At 40.0% G+C, this 18,585-nt stretch overlaps 1 protein-coding gene across 5 annotated transcripts in view; it reads right to left on the bottom strand.

Moving 5' to 3' along the window:
- PIP5K1B (phosphatidylinositol-4-phosphate 5-kinase type 1 beta) overlaps positions 1-18,585 on the bottom strand; it is a 363,978-nt gene that overhangs the window by 76,763 nt on the left and 268,630 nt on the right. For all 5 annotated transcript variants that reach the window (XM_074361670.1, XM_045504993.2, XM_010967909.3 and 2 more), the window contains 4 exons: positions 5,909-6,120; positions 4,000-4,083; positions 3,833-3,881; positions 940-1,024 (listed from right to left, as the gene is read on the bottom strand). In XM_074361670.1, coding sequence (XP_074217771.1) covers positions 940-1,024; positions 3,833-3,881; positions 4,000-4,083; positions 5,909-6,120 — 430 coding nt within the window. The remainder of the gene's footprint in view (positions 1-939; positions 1,025-3,832; positions 3,882-3,999; positions 4,084-5,908; positions 6,121-18,585) is intronic.

Raw genomic sequence — 18,585 nt, 5'->3', positions numbered from 1 at the left:
AGGTATTATATTTGTATGGTGACATATCGTAACTAGCCTTATGGTGGTGATCCATTTGAAATGTATGGAAATATTGAATCACTATGTTGCATAACAGGAACTGTCACAGCATTTGTTTAAGGTCTATTAACACTTGAAAAATAAACAATAAATTTCCCTCTGAGCACTGACTTTGTAGCATCTTATGTTTTTCGAACATGTATTTTCATTTCCATTCATCTCAAGTTTTTTCTGATTTCTCTGTACTTTCTTCTTTGATCCACTGGTAGTTTGAGAGTGTTGTTAAATTTTCACATATTTGTGAATTTTTAAGTTTTCACTCTTTAGTGATTCATTCCATCATGATTAGAAACAATACTTCGTATGATTTCAATCTTTTAAAGTTTACTAAAATGGGTTTTGAGGACTAATATATGGTCTATCCTGAAGAATATTCCATGAGAATAACTACCGTTAACATTTTTATATAGCCCATTATAACTTTCTTATGCCTTTGGTATGCAGACCAATAACTATATATGTGAATAAATGTATAAGAACTAAGTGTACCTTTAATGCATCATTTAAAAAATTTTTAATTGAAGTACAGTCAGTTACAATGTGTCAATCTCTGGTGTACAGCACAATATCCCAGTCATGTATATATCATCATTTTTATTTGTTGCATATTATTCTGTTATTTGATTGCATTATAATAATTTAACCAATATATTGTAGAGTTGGACATTCAGGCAGTTTATACTTTTTTCTAGCACAAAATAGGACTCTAATGATTATGGCATCAATAATTACCTGACTGGGATATTTAACCATAATTACTGAGTGATTACTGCTTTTGGGAGATAAATGGCCCAAACTCTTCCAATAAAAATCTTGCAAAGATACACACAGTGAAATCAACCAGCAATTGCTAAAAGTAAAAAAAAATAAAAATCTTACCTTGAATTTTCTTGAAAACTCTGGAATTCATAAACTTTAGAAATCTGTCTGCATAAAAGCTTGGTCTATGAACCGAAACAGTGTCCTGAAAAGACAAATCCAGTATCACAGGTTTACTGCTCAGTTTCAAGCTAGAAGAAAGCTCTAGGCAATTGGTTCTCTGTTAGCCAATGCCCTTAACCAGAGGCACGGGTGTCTGGAGCCAGAAAAGAGCAATGCCCCATGTGCTGTGTGCCTAGGAGTTAGGCTGGGGGAGGAGGATCAAGACTTAATCTTGAGTACATACATTCATGGTGAAACAGAGCATTAAGAGGGGCAGGGGAGAGACAGCAAAATACTCTGCTTTATAAACCCAAATAGCTGATCCTTGTTCCATTTGTCCCATAAGGGGCTTTGAAATTCCTTTTTAAAAATACATGCAACTAGTGTCTCAACTGTCATCTGGAACAAAGACATATCACTTTCAGGCAAGACAAAAACTGGGGACATAACAAGCAGAACAGCTATAATGTAAGAGCGGGATTGAAGGGGAAAAAAAGTGTGCTGGTTTCACTTTCCAAAAGTAAGGTATGTAGACACGAAGATTCCTAGGAGACAAGGCTGACTGATGACCCCTGTTAACGTTGAATTATCTACTAGTTAGATAGAGTTGAATTGAATTAAATTGTTAACTCAATTCTCTCATGCTTGGTAGGAGTCTTTAGGACTGAAGGGGCATTTTATTACAAATCCAGGAAAGGAAATGGATGAAGGGGATAATTCCATGTTTATTCTGTAGTCATTTATTTACTACCCAAGATACGCATTCCTGGAAATAGTAAGTTGCTTATTTAAGTGATCCATTTTGAATCCAGGTTTATGGATTCCAACAGGGAAGCGTCTAAAAATTTACATTTTGAAACTATAAAGTGTCTGCAGTAGGTTCAGAAGAAAAAACACACATGGGACCAGAATCTGGAGACCTGGTTCTGGTGTTGGCTCTAATTCTAAAAAGCTGTGTGATCTTGGGTAAAGACAGTATCTCAGGGCCTCAGTTTTTTCATCTGTGAAATTGGGTGTTGCACGAGGCATAAAGTAATTCTGCAATCAGCGTGTTATGAAGGAACCCTCTTTGGCCAAGTGACAGTGGTCCTCTAGACTATCAGTGATGCTGCAGATGTGGTGGAAAATCTCCCGCTGGTTTGACACGCACTCTCCCCAGTGTGTCTGCCTGCTCCTGTTGTAAGTGGAGAAAAATTCCCAACAAGTATTGTCATTTAGAAATATGTAGGATGCAAGATGATTAAGATTCAACCCCTGACTTCCAAGAGAAGTCAGACTGTGGCTCTCTTTGCCAAGAAGCAGCACTGTTTAAATCAGAGGCACATTTGTAGACAGACACAAATGTCTTAATTATTGCTTACAATCACACAAATACATAATCAGCTCAGAGATTTTCTTAAAAAAAAAAAAAACACCAAAAACAGAAGATACGTCTTAATTAGAAAAAGGTAGGAGCTCCTTAGAAGCATCTGACCATCTGACCAACTGCAGACTACGCCATTCAGATGAGAAATCTCAGGGAACTGAAGCTGTCTCAGAAAACCGAAGAGAATGAAACAGGGGCTGTTTGCTCTCTTTCCCCTCCATGTTCAAGGCACTAGGCAGTTGCTACTTTTCTTAGCTAGAAGGGAAAAAATTAACCTACTATCTTGGTCTCTTTATAAAAAGAATCTTTGATTTGAAAAATCAGTCTAAGTTTAATTCTGAGAAACAACCTTGTTAACCCGTTGTTTAAAAGTACATTCTGACGAAGGTCACTCCTTCGCCTGTGGACAAAATGCAGATTTTTCACACTGAAAGGTTATTACCAGTCTTTCACAGAACAGAGGAAGCGAGTGTTCTTTTCTGAGAAAGAAGAATAGCAACTATAATTTATCTTTTTTCAAAGGAACATGTCTGCTAACATCTTAAAAATATGTGTGAGCAAATCTGTGACCAATATATTCTTTGGAAGTGTCACTTCAGGTTATTAAGGGAGGGAGGCTGAGGCCATAAATGTTCTGTCAGCAGCAGGAAGTTCAAATCTGACATCCAGATAGGAAGTTGCGTGCATGTGTGCGTGCGTGCGTGTGTGTGTGTGTGTGTATGTGTATGTGGACAGAGAGACAGACAGACAAACAGAAAGAGAGGCTGCTTTTTGATAACTGTTTTCTTCAGTCATGCCAATTCTGGGTCCAAAAGACATCCTCATATCAGTCAGCCTTTGTTACATATAAATCCAAAACAACTGAAAAGTTTTCCCTTGCTATGTCCTCATTATGTATCAGGCACCCATTTGTGTTTAGGAACATTAAAGTGCATGCTTTAATTTAACCTTCACATCAGCCTATGAGATGGGTACTAGGTACTGTTAGTATGCCCCGGCTACAGGAAACCAGGCTAAGAGATGTCAAACAAGCCATGTGTCTGGGTCACGTGGCTAGTAAAGTGGTGAACGCAGGGTTCAAAGCCTAGGGCTGTCTACCATCAAAGTCACGTTCAAACCTCTGTGAAGCTTGGTCCTGGGAAAACTTCAGTTAACCTGTACTACTGGTCTTCCCAGTGCCTATGGAAAGTCTCCTCTTTGTTCTCACCAACTCATAATTGGGCCCCTCAGACTGCACATAAAAACAAGACATCATTTTGTCTTCCTGGTCTCTACCTAGTCACTCAGCTGGATGGCTTCTATTTGAAGGGCTAGTCACATTTCTGTTGTCGTGAGATAAGAACCAATCTGCTAGCCTAAGATTCTGAGTTTATAAAGATCTTGCTTCCTCTCCTCTTCAAGTGACATGGCTTCCTAGACACACTTTGAAGTCTTGAGAAATCAAGAAAAATATCCAGTTTAACAATGAGCATAATAATCACTTACCCCGTCGTAAACAAGAGCTTTCCAGGAATGTTCTAACTTTTTCACTAACCTAAACATAAATGAACAGAAAAAGAAAAAGTGTAAAGTCACTCCCATGTGGTGAATTTTCAGACACTTTCATTGACTAATTTTGAAATAATAAAAGACTAATTTCTCAAATTTCTTACCTATATGATTGCAGGATGTCAATAATGCCCATAAATAAAAGTAGTTTCTCTCCCCTATGGCTTTTTGCTGGAATGCCTCCCATTCTGTGGATAGAGCAAGAGAGGAAGCATTTTATATGAAGAGGAAATTAAAAATCATTTTTAATAAACAGATTGTAAATGAAAATGGGCTATCTTTAAGAATTTTGAACTATCTCTCCCTTCACCATTTTTTTGGGCTTCAGCTAAAGCCTTCCTGGGAATTCAAAATGATGTCCTTCCCACAAAGAAGAATAATACCATAGCCGTCAATTCTGAAGAGCTGGATGGGAAGAATCCAGTTAAAAAGTATTCCTATTTAAAGACCACGAGCAAGAAGTTTTAAAGTATTTTAAAATATTGCTCATTAAAAATGAAACACTTCTATATATTCACTGTGAGGTTTTTTTTTTAAGTGAAAGCTGCTACTTTAATTTTCCTTCCTAGAGGAGATCATATTTTTACTGCACTGATATCAGATCCCAATTTCCATTCAATCTTTAAAAAAATTTTTTTTTTGTATTTGCATTTTTTAAATTGAAGTATAGTCAGTTTACAATGTTGTGTCAATTTCTGATGTATAGCATAATGTTTCAGTCATACACATACATACATATATTCTTTTTCATTATAGGTTACTACAAGATACTGAATAGAGTTCTCTGTGCTATACAGCATAAACTTGTTGTTTATCTATTTTATATATAGTAGGTAGTATCTGTAAATCTCAAACTCCCAATTTACCCCTTCCCACCCGCTTTGATCTCTGGTAACCATGAGGTTGTTTTCTGTCTGTGAGCTGTTTCTGTTTTGTAAATAAGTTCATTTTTAGGTGAAGTAAGCCAGAAAGAGAAAGAAAAATACCATATGATATCACTTATATGTGGAATCTTAAAAAAAAGATTTTAAAATAAAATGTAGAACAGCATAAAGAAAAAATATATAAAGAATCCATTCCTAGGATGCAAAGATAACCACTATTAACATTGGGTATAGTTTTCCTGTGTGTGTGTATTTATTAATCCGCAAAAGCCATTATTTATCATGTTTTATAATCTGATTTTTTCAGATTGCTAAATGAGAACATTTTCTCATATTCAATGCTAATGTGTTTTTAATGACTGTGTAGTATTTCACTATACTGATATAGGAAAATTTGTTAAATCAATTAATGGACATTTAGATGGATTTATAGCAAGAATAAAAAAATCTTTAATATGGATGAATATCCATTATAAAGAGAAATATACCTGTGATTTAGTCATTGTCGGAGACTCTTACAAAGCAGGCACTTACAGTCAAGGAAAATGACTTCTTTCAGTCTCCTTGCTCAGCTAATCCATACATGGGACACAGTCAACCATTTCAATAATTTTCCTTGGTTGTAATTGTTAGTCAATTTGCACTTTATACATGCAAACTAAGCCTATAGCTACTATTACATTTGGTGGAAGAAAGAGACCACATCTGCCAGGGTGTAGGACTAGGACAACAGAATCCTCCTCTGCAGATAAAAAGCTCTAAATTGTGGACATAATTCCTATCATGCATTTGCTTAGATACATGTTTATTCAAAGTATATTCCCTCTTCTGTGGTGGATGTTTTGAATATGCCGTAAATAGGGGTAAAAACATTTTTAGCTATTGTTAAAAAGTAGAGCCATTTGAAAAGAGAAACCATATGGGTGAAAGAATGATAATAATTTGAAAAACAGCCACTCATCTAGTCATCTGTGGATGAATGGAAATGAAGGCTGGGTTAATCCATCTGAGCGCCAGGTAGGAATCTATCACTAAAGAGCCACCACAAAGGAAGCGTGATTGCATTTAGTTACCCAATGACGTGGGCCACCGTGATCAAGAGAGTGTGTGGGCGGATGGCTGCACTTACGTGTCCGGGTTCTCTGTGATGATCCCATCTCCAGATTTCCCTGGACCCTGGATGGATTCCATCGCTGTTGAGTAGAGGACCTTCTGCATCCCAGGACGTTTAGCATCAGGCACATTTTGTGAAGTTTCCTCTTCTTTCTCTTTGAGGGAATGGTCCAAGATGTGGATTCCCAGCAAAAGACTATAGTCCATGATCTTGAAGCTTTCCAGCACCTGAGGAAGAAAAAGAACCAGGAGGCCAGTCACTCAAATGGCTCATAAGTCTCATCTGCACAGAACCAGAGAGCTCTAGATATGCAGATATGCAGCTCCAGCTTCTCTCCCAGGTGGTGGCTGATAGAGGAAAAAAATCAAAATAAAAACATTTGAGGTTATTATTAGGTCATGTGCAGTAAGGATTATCCTCATGGCTCCAAGATGATATTTTTATGCAAATCTAGAGTAAGAACATCTTTCCTTAATATTCCATGAATGTTTCCCTAATAGCATTTATTGAATAGTTTCCATGTGCCAGGTACTAAGTGGTTCACTTGGATTCAATCGTCACGGCTCTTGAGCTAGGTACTACTACTGTCTCCATTTTACAGATGAAAACATTGAGACACAGAGAGATAAAGTAACTTGCTCAATATCACAAAACTCATAAGTAGCATTGCTGGGATTCAAACCCAAGTAGGCAACTCCAGCATCCACAGTCTTAAGCACTAGAAGAGAGAAACCAACAATCAATGGTCTCTACAAGCTTGTACCCTCCTCAGCATGGAGACCCAGCTGGAATGGCCTTTTGTTTGGATTCTTTTCTCAAAATTTTCATCTTGCTAGAGTTCAGTGGTCTCCTCTTCAAAGCTTATTTTTTAAAGTTAACATTTGGTTCCCTGTAGCAAATCTTTTTAAAATGTATGGTCTCGACAAAGAATAGGACTTAATGCTTAACTATCCACTCAGCAAACAGTGGGGAAGAGAAGGAATTAAAAGTAGCTGGTTGCAGCCAGACAAAGAAGACAGCAATGTTCTGACATAACAATGAGATACAAGGCAGGCAGTCAACACAGCTTCAGAGCATGGGTGGGTCTTTGATGCTCAGGACCCTTCTTCAACAGAAGAAGGGTATTCAGGAGGAGAAACTGAAAATGCGGTATTTTCCTCTATGATAAAGTCCTTCTCCTAATAGTTTGTCTATGATTCTCCTCCACAACAGATTTTTTTTAATGCCTGGCATTTCTCACACGAAGCTGCTCAGGAAATCTAAATAGCCCAGAAAGTAAGACAAGCCTGTGTGGCAGAATAGCTGTCTCTGAACTGACATGATAATCTGTCGCTGTGCCCTAGTTTGGAGATGGCTTTGATGATCAGAGTCTATAGGTAATTGTTTCACCAGGGTTGACTATGTACCCAGAATTTCTTATGCTTCTTATTCTCCCTCAGCTCAAGTGCCTTTTTTTCACTCACTCACTCTTTCATTCATTTAACTGAAGCATAGTTGGTCCACAATGCTGAGCCAGTTTCTGAGGCACAGCACAGCGACTCAGCCATACACACATATACATCTTCCTCTTCACAGTCCTCCCCACTACAAGCCATTACAAGTACTGACTATAGCTCCCCATGCCACAGAGTAGGACTCTTCATATATAGCAGTCAGCATCTGCACCAACTGCTTTTGATCAGATGTTTATGACATACTGAGAGGGGTGGGGCCGGAGGATTCAAATACCTGCGGCTGCCACGTCCTGGATGCCTCTTAGCAGCAGGCCTAGTGAACTACAGCATACAAGGTCTTTGAAAAATATGGTTATCCCTGGGTCTTATGCATCCCTTCCAGCAATGAGGAAACTTTAAGTGGCTTGGAAGTGGGTATCAATTATTGCAGAGTGCTCCCCCTTCACCTTTCAGAATACTAAGTTGAGTACTTTTGGAAAGGACACAAGCAAGAGCGGGGAGTGAATCTTATTATTTAAGCAGTTTAGGCCATGGAAGTTTCTAAGAGATCAGAGAGTAGCCTGACAGCAATGGGGAACCAGTTCCCCAATCTGGGGAGGAGTGACGCCAGGATGGGTCAGTGGTGAGCCTTTCCTATCATCTTTCCTTCCTCCTCCAGTCTTGTGGCATCAGACCCACCGGCCGGTTCTCCGTGGAGGCACATTAGTGCCCTACCCGGTACTTCAGAAAGCAGCACGGAGCCAGGAAGACAATAAGGTAGGTTTGTGTCAGGGTTGTCAAGGACCCAGCCTCTTAAAAGAAAACACTCACAGATATTGGATGCTTTCTTCAGACAGAAACACGTGTAGAAGGTTCTTAGCCTTCCTAATTCTCCACCACCCTGACAGCATGGCTTGGGAACAGCGCACCCCCGCACCGAGAGCTTCACCAGCACTGCACAATGACCACCATCTGCAGAAGCCAGCTTTCCTATCCTCATTTGTCAGTGCTGGCGTGTCCCTGCTTAGAGAGACTGCTGGAGAAGGATATGCAGGATACGGAGCAAACACTGCCCCTAGGCAAGTTACGTCACCTCCCTGAGCCTCAGATTCCTCCTCACTAAAATGGTGACAGTAACATTAGCTATTGTGTAGGGTGCTTATGAAAATCAAATATGGTAATGCAGATGAAGTATTTAGAAAAAATCCTGCTACAAAGAAAGTGCTCAATTAATTGCTAGCTACCATCACAGTGATGATGACTCATGGCGACTCACTGCTTACATTCAAGGTGTCAGCCTGAAGTCAACACCCCTGGGGTTACACTTCTCAAAACAAAAATTCATAAAAAGCCAACAGAAATATGACTGCACTTCTAGCCTGCCTACCAGTGCCCTTTTGGTGCATCCCAATTACCTTAAAAGTTCTGGGTTGCTGGTACCCAGTAGCGCAGTTTGGACAGGAAAAGGTTGGCTGACACAGCAAATTCCGGTCAATGGGCTATAAAGTAACAGCCTTGCAATCTGCCTGAGGGAACAGTCCTGTGTTCAAAGGATACAGATCACAGCCTTGTGCCCCGCACAGCCCAAAATGTCCACGGGAAAATGTTCCCTCCAAAGCAGTGACCTGGCTTCAAAAGCAATTTCTAATCAGTCCCTGAGACCATGTTGCAAATGTTCCTAACATGCATCCAGAGTGGTGAAGACTGAAAGGCCCTCCTGGACACCATCATATTTGTTTTATTTTTCTCTGCAAAGCATCCACACATCAATACTGCTTGTGAATAAGCTTTAGACAATAATTTTTAAAAAAAAATTTCTTATAAAATTTTTAATGCATTATTTAACCTGAACAGCTTTGTTTGCACTTGCAGTCTCCTTTCTTGCCCAAGGACAGTCCAAAGAGAACATGTGCATTTTATGAGTGATATGAAGTCAGGCTGTGGTCCAATTTTAACTACTGGACAAAGTAAGAAATGATCTCTATGTTTTCAGTGGACAAATATTAGTCTGGGTTTACCTGAAAAATATACAAACCAAAACTCTGAGAATCAACTAAGAAAGAACTACAAATACAGTTTAAACAGTTTATTTTTCTCTGTCCTTTTCCTGGGATCATCAGCATACCTGAAGGGGGCTGGACTGTCCTCAGGAGGACAGGATTCTAGTGAGTGGACAGACAGCAAGTGAAAGCCTTTAAAAAAAAAAAAAGATAAATTCTACTCTTACTGTGTAGAAAGCTGAGCATGACCATTGGATTTGGGGTTAGGGAAAGTCACCATCCATAAAAAAATGTTACGGAAGAAAAAGACAAATATATAGGTATATACGTTAAATCAATTTCCCAAATTTGTGCAATGGCAAGTTTGGGGAACAGATTTTAGTCATGTGCTTTGCAGATCTGCATCCATTAGGAACAAAACAGTTTTGTATTCATATCTCTCAGCTCCTTAATTAAAGGAATCGATGAGTCTGCCAAAATCTTCATTGTGAGCACTGAGAGGGTGCACCATCCTGCAATATGACAGACGCCAGTCTAGTCACTCAGGCGCACATTTTTTCCCGGTATGTCTGCCTGACCTCACTGCTGCTGGTGGATTCTGTACCTGTGCATTTGCTATGCAAAACACAGCTGCCACACAAACACAGGTGCATTTCCACCCAGCGGGGCCAAGACTTGACTCCCTCACCTGTGAAAAAGCCAAAGCAGGAAGGATTCACAGATGTATGTAAAACTGAAAGAAAGCTGAAATATCACAAGGCTTTTTACTGTCAGAGCCAGATTATTTTTTCTCTTCTTTCTCAAGGACTATTTTAAGTCAGTAATAATGTGGTTAAAAAAAAAAAGTCAACGTCAAAGCAGCTGGTACAATATCCTGTAGACGTGATCAAAACTACCTGTTCCTGAAATAAAGCATATTCTCTAGGCTGTCATGGCTGGCAACTCATCAGGGATGCTCTCATTCACACGTGATTTCTGTAGATTTGGCCCCTTAGGTGGGAGATGCCCTTAGAATGACAGGCATTGCTATATCCTCTTTTCACAGCCAAAGGACATAGAGTGGCTGGTCCTCTTCCTTTTCCATCCTCTGTACCATAGTCCTTAGCCACTGCACCCTGTCCCTCTGCTAAAAGGAGTCCAAGTGGCTGCTTGGTGGTGAAGACTCCATGCTCTGGGGCCAGGTGACCTGGTTTGACTCGTCGCTCCCGCACTGGTTTGAACTGGAGCAGAATATGTATGTAATCTTTCTGGGCCTGGCATTCTCATCTGTAAAACAGAAATAATAGGGACACCTACCTCACAGAGTATGTGTGAAGACTCAGGTAATCCCTGTCAAGTCTTAGGACAGTCACTGGCATACAGAAGGCACCCAATAAATGCTAGTTCTTCTTGTCCCTGTTCTCCTCCACCTGTGGAATCCACCACCGCTGACCACCCCCACTGGAATCTCCATCCATCCTCTCCCCTCACCTTCTCTTGGTTCTTTGCCTTCCTATTTGTTTTTCCCGGCCTTGTCTTCTACGCCCTAAAGATATTCACCAGAGTTTTCTCTTCAACTCTTCTATTTCTTGACTTTTTGGTAGTGATTCATTTACTCTTTTTGTTTGAGGGGAAAAAAGTTGAAAGTCTAGTCTGTGCTAGGCACCATGGAAGTTGCCAGATTGTCAGGGGTCAGAAAAACAGACAATTATACCATTCTCAAAATTACACAAGCACCACAGATTGGAATAAGGTCTGGAAAGAAAAATCAGGATGCTGTGGACATACCCCACACAAGGGGGAGCTACTTTTGACTGGGGAGTGGGTATCAATAGTGCAGGTGAGATATAAGGGTACCTGAATGAGGTGGAGCTCCAGGGAGATGCCAATAGATAACTTTTAGGGTAGATTCCAGCTATCATCTCTCTATAGACCATTCTGAAAATGTTTCCTTTAGTCAGAATTCACTCCTAAGCACCAGCCCTGTGTTTCCCATGCTTGTCTAGACATTTAAATTACTGCGCACTGTCTTGCTGCAACCCCAGACTCTTATCTCTCCCAAAGCAGTTCTTTCTCACTTTTCTCTTTTATCTGAAATCATTCTAATGTGGATTTCGGACTCCATGACTCCTTTTCTCTTCATTAAGTGCCCAATCCTGTGGCTTCTATAATCAAAAAGATCCTCCTTGCCAATGCTTTGAGTTCAACTACACTTTTTTTTTCCCTTTCTGATCCATTTCCGACACCCTCGCTTGACCAGGTCACATCATACTCCTCCTCAAAGGCTGCAGTCTCTCATCACTGCTCAGGTGACTCTGCAGGTCATTGTGACTATGGCCCCAGCCAACAACTCTCTGTTATTTAATAGTCTAGAGACACCTCTTAAGCTAGTCAAACTGAAATCCCTTATCTACCCCTAAATGTACCCTGAAGACACAAGACAAACAACTCACGCTGTTTCATGGAAGGTCCTTACTTCAAATCCTACTGGCTTTTCAAGGCCTAGCTCAACTCTCCCCTCCAAGAAGACTATACTCATGATACCCACAAATATTAAGAACCGATCTCCCCTCTGAAAACCCGAGCACATGATCAGTGCCCTTCTATGGAATAAAATTTGACCCTAGGTTGATCTCTGTTTTTCCTATTGTACAGAAGACAACTCTGCTCACCAAAGGCTTGTTTTACCTAGCGCTCTCTGCTGCGCACTCTAACCACAGCAGAAACATGCATTTGTTATACTGCTTTCCATACGGATAAGCAAGTGAAAACCAAAACATTCAGCAGCAAAGAATGTATAGCATGACGTCCTGTATCTCAAATATAAGAATTTAGATATTGTGCTTCATGATTATAATGCTTGTGAAAAATGTTTAGCACTAAAAGCATTTATTGTGCTTATAAGCTCTAGGTTGTCAGAAAAAATAAAGATAATAGTCTACGGTATTTTCAAGCCTTCCCACACGAGAGGTATTTATATGCATGTGTCTAGGACAAAAATCAAGCTGTTACTTAGAGACTCTTTCGGGCACACAACTAAATGGCAGATGAAAGACAAGCTTGTTCGCTATAAACTAGGCTGAGCGTGGAATCTGGTAAGAAGATCACATTTCTTTTTAGGAGGTCTTTATGAAAAGAGCATGTTACAGGCTGGGTCAACTTCAAAGACCCTTTAACCATCCAAGAGTGCCTGGTGCTGAGTTTAAGATGGAGGCTTTGTTATGAAACACACCTCGGGGCTTCCTTAGCTTTCCTACCCTCCGTTTTTCTGCTTTTCAAATCTGTAAGGAATGCAAAGTTAAGCTGGCGTAAGACTGAGAGAGAATAATCATCAGATGGGTCCAAACAACTGTTGAAAACAGCCTCACTTAAAAACTGGCACCCAGTATTAGAGGATATTAAGAGCGGCAATTCAAGTAATCTGTTGATATCTTATGCAAAATGGAGACAAATGGTGATTCTAGGAGGAAAGAGATGCTCTTTGATCAGATCTTAAGCAAGCAAGGTTTCTAATAATTTCCCATGTCACAGGGGTTCTTACGGAAATTACTCTATTCATTATTTTATTGAGCAACTATTATGTGCTAGGCACCTTCTTGTTTGGAAATCCTTTGAGCATTCTAGTTAATGTGTGATAAACCAAGAACATCACCATTTTACAACCTGTAATGAATTAACGGATCTAGTCAGTGGTCCTTGACACTGCTAATATCACAGAAAGAAAGGCATTCTGACACTGTGTGCCTGAGGATGGGAGGAGAGAAAACCAAAAATAAAATCAAAGCTAAATTTGACCAAACCTCTAGATCCAACAATCAATCTACAGGAAAAATAGGGGAGAGAGGCTCATATTAAAGGATATTATGGGGATGTAATCAGCCAAATCTGGACAATGGAACAAACAAATCAATTCCATCAACAAATATCCACAATGAAAAAATAAATGACCAAGGGGAGGGGGCTCAGTTAACAAAGAGACCTTATTTAAATTCTTATCCAAATTATAAAAAAGGTTCTTTTTTTTCTGAAACAACTAGAAATCTGAACACTGACTAGTAAGAATTACGAATTCTGTAAAAATATGATTAAGAGATTCTAGTTATTTTTTTAAAAAAGGAGTCCTTCAGTTTTAGGGATTCTAACACGTTTGAGCAAAATGACGTGATCTTAGGATGTGCTTCAAATTCTATGAAGAGGCGGGCAGTGGGGTGAAACACTACTGGCAACGAGCTGAAAACTGCTGAAGCTGAGTGCAGAGTATGTGGGGGTTCATTATAATATTCTGTCCACTTCTGTATATGTTTGAATTTTTCAGAAAATAAAGTTTGATATATTGCTTTGAAATGCTTAGATGAAAAAGCATTTATACACCTGTTTAGAGTTAACTTAGGACTATCTCCACTGATGACAGGCTAGAAATGGCACAGATACAAATAAAAATTAAACTAAAACGGTTAAAGCAGGAAAGCTGCTATGCTCTATACTCATCTCACCTGATCATTCTTTGTTGGCAGATCTAATAACCACATTAATAAAATGTAGAGCTGATAGGAAGGCGTATTAAGGGCCTTGAGTAATTCTTCCAACTAGTCTAGTCTAGTCACTGAATAAAGAGTAAATGATGGGCAAAAATATTTGTGTTAATTCAATGACACAAGACAATTCAAAACAGCATCCTGAAGATTTGAGGCAAACAGACATTTCTGAACCCATTGGCTTAGGATGAAATGAATCCAAGGGTCTGCCATTCCTCCCAAAGTCGGCTCCCTGGAGAACAGCTCCAGAATTACCTGCATGTGCAAGTCCAGTTAAAGCTGAATGCTGCCTTTTAAATTCAATTTAATTTCCTCAACAAGGCTCAGAGTGTTCTTTGCTAATATAATAAAGAGAAAAAACAGGCTGTGACAAGCCATACAATCTTGGCTTGTAAAGAAGACTGAGATAAATACTCAACCCTTAGCCTAGTCATGGCAATGATGTCCTTCCCCCCGTGTCTAAAGCAGTGATTTAGAATTCCAGGCTGTGCTTGATTAACCTGTACCAAGGCTTTTTTTTTGCTCACTTAAAAAGTTTAAAAGTAACAGAAGTATACCTGACAGACAGTACAGACAGTCATCTAGTATTTTAAAAGCTCTATCTATCCATCTATGGATATATAAATATACATATAAGTGAATAGTATATATTTATCAGCTTCTATGTTAGATGAGCTTTGGATCTTTTTCTTTATAGACACTGTTTGTACACATTAATGTCTTAATAAATTATTTTGTAAAAACACTCAAAAGTAATGTATTAAAATTGTCAAGTACACCCCATATATCTTCTAGTGGGCAGCCCACAAGTGATTTGCCTCACTGTGGCTTAACTGGTTGGACAGCTGAAAGCCTGGGGGCTAACGAGCTGTACAGTGAGACTCAGAGGCCATGTTTCCACATCCACTTCAGTGTATGAGGTGAAATTCCTGAATCCTCATCACTGTCTACTACAGTCCAACCCTCATGGTGAACTCCCTCGCTGGGTCTTTACCCAGGAATTCCTCCTCCCTCCCCCTTCACTTGCCCTCCCCTCTTCACTTTAACGAACAAAGAGAGGGAAGAAGAATCAGAGAATCTGTTCACAATAAATAAGACCTCAAAATTTTGGCCTTAAGGTTTAAACTCTAGGCTTCTTTGAGGCAAGGGCCATATCCTCCTCCTTCTTATACCTCCCACAGACTTAGCACAGAACCTTTTGCAAAGTAAGAATTCAAAACTATTTGCTGAATACCATGTAACTAATTGGGTAGGAAGGTAAGGTAGAATTTGTCAAATGAGATTCCTGTGGTGCTCTGAAGCCAGAGAAATCAAGCCAAACCATGTTCTGAGATCATAAAAGGTTCCACAGGGCAGGAAGAATCTTAGGTCTGGGAAGGTCACCATTTGTACTGAAACAATTTACGAAGAACAGTTAAGTACCTACCCGTGGAGTATGTTTTTAATAAGTGACAGAAAACCCAAGTTGTGGGAGGTATCACTAGAAATGAATTCTTTGGGGACTTAAAGGTATTTTAATTTATTTAAGAAACAATTACATATGTACCTACATGGTCAAAATTAAAGTATAGGAGTGGAAAAGAGGGTCAATTTACACCAGTCCTGAGAGAAAGTTCAACTTTGAATAAGAGGAATATTTAAATTGAGAGGTGAATGCTTATACCCGAAGAGACTGAAATATTATTAATTGATAAGTTCAAGCCTGGGGATGTGGATTACTGAGCAAGAGTAGTCATGGGGAATTAAGAGACTCTGTTTTCCCTATATATCTCAGGGTAGAGAAAATAAATTTGCAGCTCGGAGTGACAGTTCTCTCTGCTCCCGGAGCATCAGGTTTCAGATGTAGTTTCTGAAATTGCTAATAATCTAGAAAAAAGTGGTACAGCTCTTTCATAAAGAGAATATCAGAGGATGACGAATCTCCACTTTCAGAGAACGCCCATCACCATCTGAAGCCAGATTACCACGTGTTTGTGAAAGCACAGCAGACACTGAACTGGCATCTAGAATGGCTGGCCTTTGGAACAGCTGGAGTTGGCCAAATACGGGCAAAGTTTACAAACGAGGTCTTTGTGTGGCGATGTGAAGAGAGGAAGTCAAGGAGATGGGGACTCAGCCAGGCTCACTTTCAGGCTGGATGAGGATATTTTAAATAAACATTAGGTTTTAATTTCCTGGCATCCCAATAGCTGTGGACAGCTGACATATCTAGTGGTCTATGTATCCTTTTTAAAATACTTTTTCCAAGTATACATGTGGAGAAGTGCACAGATACATCCCTTTTTTAAAAATAAAAAGTTGAAGTTTAATACATAAATTCATTAATAACAGTTTGTCCTTGGCCATTTCACTCTCATGGGGGGTGGCAGAAGTTCTTCCATGCAAATTTTCTACCTCATCATATAGAAGTGCAGAATTTTGAAGAACAAAAGTGAGGAGAGAAAGTTATACTTGTTGGATCAAAATACTAAATTTAAAAATGTCTTTGAGGGGGGAAGGGATAGTTCAGTGGTAGAGCATATGCTTAGCATGCATGAGGTCCTGGGTTCAATACCCAGTACCACCATTAAAAAAAAAAAAGTAAAAATAAAAATTCTTTGAAGGAAGAACACTGGTGACATCAAAGGGACACTGACTTGCAGGAGAGGGGAGGCAAACAAAAAGTCTGGCTGATGAGGAGCCATGGATGTCAGCCAAAGCCTCTCAGAAGCCAGTATGTGCTGATCTTTTTGGAAAGAACTAGAACCAGAGTGTGGCCCAAAAAGTACGTTGCCTTTCACCAGGCAGTCATGCGGCCCTGTTTCTACAGAACCTGGTACTTAGTAAACACGCACTGAGTGCTGAATGACTAAAATAAAGCCCTACAAAAATCAAACTGATTTCCCCCTTTAAAAGTGTTTCCACAAGGCGTATTTCTGAACCATTTTCTAAACTGTGTAACATTTTTCCAGACCCTGGGAACTCTCACATGCTTCTTAAGTCTCTATGGCTTAGTCTCTCACCTGATTTCAGAATTTTCTCCTAAGCTATGGAGTCTCAACTCCATTTTGTAAGTTGCCAGGGTCCGCGATTCCTGTCTCCCTCGGCCTGGGCATTTACAACCCTGCTCTACTTCACATGGTCATCTGTGTGACAGACACTGCCATCCATAACCGATGCACCCTGGCCAAACTCAGAGCCTTCCAGATACGTCTTCAAAGCCAGGGGTCCGCTGTCATGTCTCCCTGCGGCTACTTCCCTTTCCTGCTGGAGCTCTCCGCTCTGCTCTGCTTTCCCAGGACTTCCCCTGGGGAGGACGATCTGGCCGTGGGGACACTTCCTTCCCTTTGCTCCCTCCCCTCAGCTACCGTCAGTCCTTCCATTTGGGAACCACACTGACCTCACCTCTAGACCTCGGGTCAGCCACAATGTCAAAGACAGGTAGGTTCTTTTCACACAAAAGCAGAAAACCCTCACATACTATTTCTATTTCATAAGGCCAAAGCCGTAGCTTCTATTCAGTGAGGTTATTATATATTTATATGTGACAAGTTACTTCAAATTAAAGCTAGCTAGACATGTAACCACAACCTCAGGAAATACGTGAGTTCTCTAATCTTTAGGTAATCTTTATTTTAGGAAGAAAAAGAAAAAGGAGTTTACTTTTTAGGGTCAAGGAAGATATTTTCAGGTTCTCATTTCCATTCTTTCCTGTAGAAATTTTTATAATATTCATAAAATCCATTTGGTTTGAAGTGAGGGTTAAAAAAACACAACTTGTCAGTTTTTGAAGGCTTGATAATCCTTCAATTTCTGTAGTCAATGAGAATTCTCAAGAGCTGCTCACACAGGACTCAACGGTACACATCCAGTCCCTGATCCCCCTCTCCCCAAAATCTGAAAAACAATCAACTCCACTGTCACCAGAGCATTTCGCAGAAAGAAGTTTTGCTTTAAGTTAATAGGATTTCATGCGCACACATGTTGGTAACAGTTGGCAAATGTCAACAGGCTTGATTATGCTTTTCATTAAACTTTCAAAATTAAATGTCTGAATTACTAATTTTACTTTGTGTTCCTCAGTCACTTGGCACTATTTTCCTCTCTTCCTCGTTCCCTGAAGTAGGTTGTGAGATTTCATTTACTCAATGCCTTCTCCAAACCAAGTTCTTGGCTTTGATGGAGCCCTTTCCTAACCCCTACAGCATCTTTTCCACCAGCTCTGTGTCAGAGCTCGAAAACCTGGCCAGCAGGCACTTCAGCCCATCCTGAAGCATCCATCTATGTTATAACTTAACACTTTTTGTTTCCGCAGACTTTCTTCCATAACACTTACAAGCCCCTTAAGGAGAGCGTGTAGATGAGAGAACCTGGGTTTTGGAGTCAGAGAGACCTGGGTGTAATCCTGGGTCTAGTACTGTCAGCTCTGTGGACCAAAGGAAGCTTAACCTCTGCTGAGTCTCCACCTCATCTGTCAAAATGGAATCACAGCACTCACTCCACAGGGCTGCTGTGAGGATTAATGAGACAATCTATGTGCAATGTCCAGCACTGCCTGGCTCAGAGCAAGTCCACAATAAATGTTAATGGAACCAACCTATGGAAGAAATGAACCTCGCAAATGGTGTCCTTACTGCCCACAAAATCACGTACTAAGTACTACATTGTGTGTATGCTTTTCATGTAGAATGTGTTTTAAATGTTAAGCGACTTTGGTATCTATCTGTTGTATCTAAGATAGAATCCTCCGTTCACCCCAAACAGGA

The sequence above is a fragment of the Camelus bactrianus genome, chromosome 4 (assembly GCF_048773025.1).
Source record: "Camelus bactrianus isolate YW-2024 breed Bactrian camel chromosome 4, ASM4877302v1, whole genome shotgun sequence".
Taxonomy (NCBI): domain Eukaryota; kingdom Metazoa; phylum Chordata; class Mammalia; order Artiodactyla; family Camelidae; genus Camelus; species Camelus bactrianus.
The sequence above is the reverse complement of the archived record's forward strand: the minus strand, read 5'-3'. Positions and strand labels throughout refer to the sequence as shown.